Source organism: Dysidea avara, chromosome 2 (assembly GCF_963678975.1).
Source record: "Dysidea avara chromosome 2, odDysAvar1.4, whole genome shotgun sequence".
NCBI classification, from domain to species: domain Eukaryota; kingdom Metazoa; phylum Porifera; class Demospongiae; order Dictyoceratida; family Dysideidae; genus Dysidea; species Dysidea avara.
Genome location: NC_089273.1, coordinates 17,713,217 through 17,721,396, shown reverse-complemented (window position 1 = coordinate 17,721,396; position 8,180 = coordinate 17,713,217). Strand labels below are relative to the sequence as shown.

The window sequence follows — 8,180 nt, the reverse complement described above, 5'->3', positions numbered from 1 at the left end:
CCTGATTAACACTAATGAAGACCAACTTACTGTGCATGTGATGAATATCAGCAAACAGTCCAGGACTACAGACTGTGGACTTTATGCAGTAGCCATTACGTCCAGCTTGGCACTAGGCAAAGATCCATGCAGTATAGTATTTTAAAAAGAAGACTTGCAAGCACATTTACAGATCATCATTGAGAAAGAGCAAATAACAGAATTTCCATCTACCCAAAGGCGTAAGGTAAAATCAAGGATACTACGGACAGAAGTTCTTGATGTGCACTGCATTTGCAGAAAGCCAGATGATGGATTGAAGATGGTGTGTTGTGATACTTACAACAAATGGTTTCATTCCACTTGTGTTGAATATTCTGATAATAGAAAGAGCTGGTATTGTACTGTGTGTAGTGATGCAAAACAGTAACTGGCACTTAACTATATGCAGTAAAGATATTCAGATATTTTTATTCTGTTGTCATTATTACAGCATAATATGACTACCACATAACAATAAATTATCAGTTTATTTAATTATCAACCAATGTTTGTGACTAAAACATAATCTTTTCAAACATTTGAGCTTTATCAGAATTTTGAGACCATTGTGGTAAGTTATTTTTAAGCTATATAATTGTGTCAAGTTTACGCTATTTGTAAAAGGGTACCTTTTCGCAAATCCTGTCACATCTTGAATGATAAAGTCAAAACGTTACTGTGCAATTTGATATTATGAGTTTGATAGTGCTACTAGCTAGCTACCTTGCATGCTGTAAAGCGAGCTACACTTAAGAGTAGATATAGCTAAGTAGCAGCCTATGCTATAATTACACTACAAGCTGAAGCTGATATAGCTAGCTACGTACATAAACAAAACCGCTATATACGTAGCTAGCTAGCTGTTTGAATTTTAAACTGGAATCTTGGTATGGAATCTGGAATCTTTGCCTGAAATCTGGAATCTTTATGAAAAATTGGTGGGATTCGGAATCTTACGTACATGCGATTTTGGATTGGTGTTGGGCCCACCAAACTGGCCACAAAGTTACAACTGGCCATGAAGCGACAAAAGTTGCAAACAGGTGCAATAGCACAGCTGAAGTGTGTTGATGGTCTAATGGCAACAGTGTTGACAAGCAGACAAATGCCAATATGCTTGCTGTAAACTCAGCAACACCAGCAGTTTCACTGATGGCTAGCTAGTTGTGAATGTGGAACATTGTTGGGGTAGCTGTAATATGCATCAAGCAGCTGGCTCGCTCAGTTTGACGGCTAGCTTGATCAAGTGCTGGTATGGCTGATGAAGGTAAAAACCCAAATCTCACTTAACCATACAACCACTAATTAAATCAGTGACATAGAAAACTCTTTGAAGTGTTGCTGAATTTACCATAACAGTCTCATGTGACAACAGGTCTCTAAATGAAACTTAAGAGCCCTCACCTCAGGTATCTAAGTGGTATTAATAACCTCATTAACTGTGTCAACATCAAAGAGAATTATTCATGTTGCTTTCTAAGTGTACGTTAGTCACTTTAGCATAATAGCATGTTATTCTTAGTTAAGGATATTTCTGAGATACAGACAGTAGTATGTACCAGACCGCCCAGTTAAGAGAGGTTCCACTGCGTTTACTGTAGATGCTATGAAACTATTTGAGAAACTTTACGGACTGCAGTATCCTTGTAGTATCGGGTATTGGGTAACAGCTACATAAGCTGTGCTTATATAATGATGGCAATGGGCCATGTCCACTTAAATGAAGAGATACACCTTTAATAATCAGTGTTGCCATTCAATGATCTAGTTCCATAGAAAACATGTTCACAATTTACTGTGTAGTAGTGTAGCAAGATCAAGATATTCAAATACAGTAGTCATAACAACACATGCTTTTTATATGTACGTAGCTACGTATGTATGGTCTAACAAAAAAGTTAAACTAGTAAGTAATTTAAAATGAAGTATGGTTCTGTGTAGCTATAGAACAAGTGATGATGAAGGAGTATCTCTACTTGGTATTTTAATAGTGTACACTTTGACATTAAAAAGATGGCCAATTAAGGGATTTTCCCACTTTGCTACACAGCCAAGTAGGGATTTTCCCTCATAGCTACCATCATTTCATATTTCAGTACTTTTTATAGTAGGAACCCTACACAAATAATTCCATAAAATTGTAAAATGTGACTGGATCTGCAAGAATCCCATATATTAGCACAAGCCTAATTTTACAGTAGAATGCAATAAATGCAATGGGAGGAGTATTTTTAAAATCAAAAAGTGAAGGAAGGTGGTAATGTCAAATACTTTGGTACCATCGTGATCCCCAAAGCAAGAGGAGTTCGGAAATCTTAGCTTCATGTCAGTGCTCCCAAGGATATGGAAGATATGAGTATAAGTCTCTGCCTCACATTGGATGATCAGTTTCTCATATTTTCACCTTCGCCCTGGTTGTATGAAGCCAGCAATGGATCCACCTGTTCATGGAGAATCTGATGGTGTGAGTCAAGTTTCATCTCAGTAGAGGACTGCATTTGTAAGTTATGAACATTTATTTAAGTGCCTGTGGTTTATTTTCCGTATTGTCATTGTACTAATCAACTTTTCTGTTCAGTTAAGGCTTCTAGAACTGAAACTTTAGTTGACCATTCCTTTGGCTATCTAGATAAAGAAAATGTAATAAAATGGAATTCAACCAATGCACTAACATATGGGGTTTTGCAGATCCGGTCACAAATAGTACTATGTTTCAAATTAATTTCCCAACACGTTTAGCAAAGTGGCTGACCAAATTTCAAATTAAGCTTTTTTTCCGATAGTTAATAGTCTTTTTCAACATTTGGTAAATCAGATGAAACATGTCAAAAAGTCTAAATATATTTCCAATACAAAGTCCTTCACAGACCACGTCCACAAAATTTTTAGAATTCCGTAAAATGTATTACTCCTGTTGGGCAAACCAAAAAAATAATTATTGCACTTTGTTAAATTACGTTCACACTAGAGCCCAAACAAGCTTAGGTGAATTCGAAGGTTTGTTCGAACGAACAAACATTCGAATGTGGGTTGAACAACTCAAACTATCGTTACTAATTAGATAGTGATATAGTCTAGCTATCCATTTTGCTTTGTTCCATAATGATGTGGGGGAGGCCAGACAAATGGTATTAGGAATTTAATTAAGTTATGTGTTGATGGTTTATTTTATTGGTGGTGGTCACAGGCTATGAGGTTTTAAGGTTTCTATGCGGTGCCAGTCACTTGTCTCAACTGCATAGCAGTAGTAAAATGTATTTAAAACCTAATAATCACAAACATTTTTACTTGTGGTATTCAATTTCAAGTTTTCTCAGTAAAACTGTCGAGTCAGTACAACTGCATGTGTGTGTGAGAGATGTATTTAACATTTAATATGCTGTGATTTATACTTTGTAAACAGGAATCAGTTCCGTTTAAAAGTTCGAAAGATCCCTGAACTTTATTTAATGAATGTTCGAACCCTGACAATCCAAGTTCGTTTGGGCCCTAGTTCACACCTTACGGTAAACTGTCTTATATCGGTCAGAAACTAAAAGTACATTATATAACAAACCATTTTTTCAGCCATGCAGTAGTCTGACTAGCCTTCCAATAGCCGCCTTTTGGCAATGAAGTGCGGGTTTCAGTTGAAGCACCCAATACGCAATGTATTGTGGGATTCATTCAGAGGGGAAAGGGGTCTTCTGTAGCATAACTGAAACCCATTTTAAATAAATATCAGGCAGATATACATTCTACCTTTGTGCCTCATTATATTGCCTCTACAAAAGGGCTCAAATAAGTGGCCTAATACACTACCAAAACCACATTTAGAAACAAATGTGGTTTACAAATGGTGATTTACCCTTCTTTACCCTTCTTAGACATTACCAAGTAACAACCTGCCTAGGTTAGTTGTGTACAAATTTGTGGTTTGCAGTATAGAAACCATATATGACTGTTGTTAATTACATTACACAGCTAGTATTCTACAAAAATAAATGTAATTGTATTGATACAATATTAGCTTGTAATATAAAGGCATGTCCACACGACAAGAATAATGTGAATTGAATCCGCATTGATTCGAATTATTCGCGTCCACACGGAATGCGCATTAGGGTGGTTCGAATTGAAAGTGGATTACACGAATCCACCTCCTCAGGTGGTTTGAATACGAATTGGCTACGAATCGGGATTTGCTACGTCATAATAATGCAACACGTGAGGGCTTGACACGTTTGCGCGTGACCTTCGTAAACAAAGGATAAAAATACAGAAGCGCTCGGTGTGATAAAAGCGCAGGGACGTATGGAAGCAGTGTTTCATCATCGTATCTAGCCCTTAGAGTTTGAAAGAACCAACGGTCCCTACCCATCACGCACCATCAGCAGTTTTTCGTATTCTATTCGTAGAAATCCTTCCGGTACGTTATAAACAAAAGTATAAGCGTTACTACGAGCTATTCCTTTCAGTCTATCATTAAACTCACTGTTCTCTTGGTTGGCGCAAATGAGTGTTTTCTCAACCGTTTAATTATCTGTTTATCACACTAGTAAATTCAATAATGCGCATTACGCGATAATGCGTGTGGACACGTTCAATTTGGATTCAATACGCATTGCCTGAATTCGTTTTGCATCCGGTTCCTAATTCGAATTCGTGTGGACATGCCTTAACATTGTTTAGTTACTGACTGTAGAACACCAGTCACCCCAACAAGTATGGTGTACCACATATAGACCTATCATCTGATGAAATGGACACACTACAAAAGGGCTTAGCTACTGACCAACAATCAGTTGCTAATTGAGAGGGTGATACGCAAAAACTTTTTCCCAACCAACACTTCAACATTGTCATCACAGATTGTCTTTATTATTCATGAATAAACTATCTGGAATTGGGAAGGCAATACACAAACAGGGCTGGAGAGGATGACAAAACATGCAGGCATGACAAGATCAGAGACAAAGTGGACAATAAGCTTGTATTCCAGTGAAATAGTCTCTAAAATGGAAAACAGAAAATGTGTTTGTTCAGAGCCACGCAACAAAATGTTCAACTAAGGGAGGATGTAGAGACAGTAGCCAACAAACATTAAAAGCTACCAACATGGAACTATAGGGGAGACAAACAACTAGTAACATCTCAGACCATACAAGCCCAAACACCACAAGTCATGGAGTGGGTATACACACTCGAATTTCAAAGGCAACAGAAATTATCCACCAACATGTAAGATTTATGACAGATCCTTTTTTTCAAGCCAGTGAGGGTTGACGTGGCCAATAAAGAATTGATTTCAATTGATCCCAATGGCTGCTGTACAATATCAAAGTATGGTCCCTCTGAAAATATTATGGAAACACTTAATGTGAAACAGCAATTCGATATTTCTTACAAAGCATATCATGAATTATCCATGATTTACTCATCTCCCGTTCTGGTGTACTATTAACAAAGAAGCCAAAAAACAACTTTTTATGTGATGTTTATACTACACCAGGACCATTCTAGGGTTACAGCAGTCACTTCAAGTGTAAAAATTGAAAACTTAATAATACAAAACTAGCCAAACATAAAGAATGATTTGTGTATATGAATCAGAAATAACTGATGATGATACCTAGTTGAACTGTTACAGACCAGTAATACTTTAGAGGGCACAATCACTGTCACAAACTGAACTGATTATTATACTTTAATCTAATGATGTACTCTTACATCATGTAACACTACGTATTATATCTATTACGTCATTACCTAGCATTGTATAAATATGTTGATTTGTTATTAAAATTCACTTCAGAGAAAGTTCAGTTAAGAAGTAGTCGATTTCATTGTTCCTTGACTTCTCTTCTCCGCGACACATTTTATTGGCACAGTGAGCAAGATATATCGCGTTTTGGGCTACTGAGCGAAGATGTCTGGGCCAATTCATAAGCTACTTGGACTCGATTACAAGGATATTTGGAGGACGTGGAGAAGTTTCTTGTCTTGCCTATTAATGAAGAAGACATGGGAGATGAGAAGGCGACTATAGAGGAGTAGCTATGTAGAATGTATTAATAATAATGTTACTATTCCTGAAAGATGTGACTGCGAGTAGGGAATACTACTGAGCAAATTGAAAGCAGAGGAAAAGGTCATGGAGGAAAAGGAGCATGCACAAGTAGCAGAAGGTACAGAAGGGTACAATGACACAATAATGAATGCTGGTAAGATTATAGCTTGTTTTAAAGGAAAATTAAAACACGTAAAGTGTAAATTCAAGCTGAACCAGCAAAGGGTAATACTTAACCCACCTGTCCTAAACCCTTCTCCGTTTGACCAGTCTAATGTCCACTCTAATCTCTCAAGTCAAAGTGTTTTAGATGGCAGCCTAAGTCAACGCAATAGTGTTAAAGTCAATTTACCTAAAATACAGCTTCCTTGTTTTGATGGGAACATTCAACAATGGACTGAATTTTGGGAAATGTTTACTACATCTGTGGATCAGCAAAATTTGTCCAAGGTGTCAAAGTTTACTCTTCTTAAGGGTGTTTTAAGAGGTGCTGCAGCAGCAGCCATTTCTGGTATAGCGATTACAAATGATAATTATGATTTAGCAGTCATCCTGTTAAAGGAAAGGTTTGGAAGAGTGGATGTTATCATTGAATCCTTGTATATTAAGCTGCAAGGTCTTCCAAGGTCGGTTAATAAATTTACAGAAATCCATAAAACACAAGAACAAATAGAAAATATATTGAGGCAATTAGAACTACAAGGGGAGGTTGTTAACAATCAAATAATACTAATCCAACTAGTTTTGTCAAAATTTCCACTTGAAGTGGTTATCAAGCTGGAAGAATCTAAGCCACCCACTGAAAGGTGGAATATGGAGAATCTGAGAAAGGCAATTTTAAAGTACGTAAGAGTACAAGAAAATGTTTTTCGTTGTACTTATAACACCAAGGGTCAGCTCCAAGTACAAGGTGACAACAATAAAGGTTGGGGTATAGGGCAAAGGTCTGTTTATTGTCCCACTAACAAGGAGACAGGTTACCAATCTCAGACCACTACAGCAGAAGTGTTTGCTAGTTTCAGTGGCAAAGGGAATAGTCAGAAGGTAATGCAACCTTGTATATTTTGTGATGGTGACCATTATAATGATCAGTGTGATAGGTATGCCACAGTTGTGGCTAGGAAAAGGAAATTAAATGAAAAGAAGCGTAGTTTTATCTGCCTGAAACCTGGTCATGTTTTGAAGAGCGGAGTTGATAATTCTACCCAAGGAAATATTACCTACCTCACCATCCTGTGTTGACCCCTTCGAAGGCTACAACAAAGGTCCGTATAGTTTATGACGGTTCAGCAAAAATGCAGACTGCTTCAAGTAGTTTGAATGATTGTCTACACCATGGTCCTAAAGAGAGCCTTAAGGAAAGGGATGGGCTGACAAGTGTTGTACTGGGATAAGTTGATGACACTGCTCTCAGAGGTGTAGGCTATTGTTAACACTCGTCTGTTAACCTATATTTATGAAGAGTTTGAGTCAAGATTTGTTCTCACCCCATCACATTTCTTAGAGGGTAATTACAACAATGTAATTCTCTTTGACACTGAGGATAATTTTGAAGATATTGATTATGTTCCCAATTTGGATTTGACACAAAATTTATTGCAGTACTAGAAAAAGAACCAAAAGAACTTCAATTGTTCTGGAATGGATGGTCCAAAGGCTATTTACTCAGTTTAAGAGAAAGCTTACCACTATATAGTACATATGGGTCCACAATTACAAGTACGTAGAAAACCAGAAGTTGGTGAAATTGTAATTTTAAGAGATAATGGATTACCACGCAGGGAGTGGAAATTAGCTAGGGTAGTGGAACTGATAAAAGGCAAGGACTCGTGGATTTGTTCAGTGAAGATACAATTGTTTAATAAAACAATCTTGGAAGAGCAGTAAACTATTTACATCCTCTAGGAATCAAGTCAGTGATTGGTAATGAGGATGAACCAGCTAAATTCAGTACCGCAAGTACCTCAACACATGGAGGAATCAAGAAAGTAGCCAACAACTAAGTTTTCCGCCATTTTAGATAGTTTTTAAACCATGGTTGACTGTATTAGGTGAGCTCCAAAAGGGAAGGAAGGCAGGGGCCCAGAAGGAGGGACAGAGGCTGTTCAAA

At 37.3% G+C, this 8,180-nt stretch overlaps 1 protein-coding gene across 1 annotated transcript; it reads left to right on the top strand.

Annotated features, from left to right (window-relative positions):
- The first annotated feature begins 6,154 nt into the window (after positions 1-6,154).
- On the top strand, positions 6,155-7,312 carry LOC136247879 (uncharacterized). The gene has a single exon (XM_066039698.1). The coding sequence runs from the start codon at positions 6,155-6,157 to the stop codon at positions 7,310-7,312; it is 1,158 nt and encodes a 385-aa protein (XP_065895770.1).
- The last annotated feature ends 868 nt before the right edge of the window (positions 7,313-8,180 follow it).

Coding starts and splice junctions, on each gene's coding strand:
- LOC136247879 (XM_066039698.1), top strand. CDS start 6,155: ATGGAGGAAAAGGAGCATGCACAAGTAGCAGAAGGTACAGAAGGGTAC.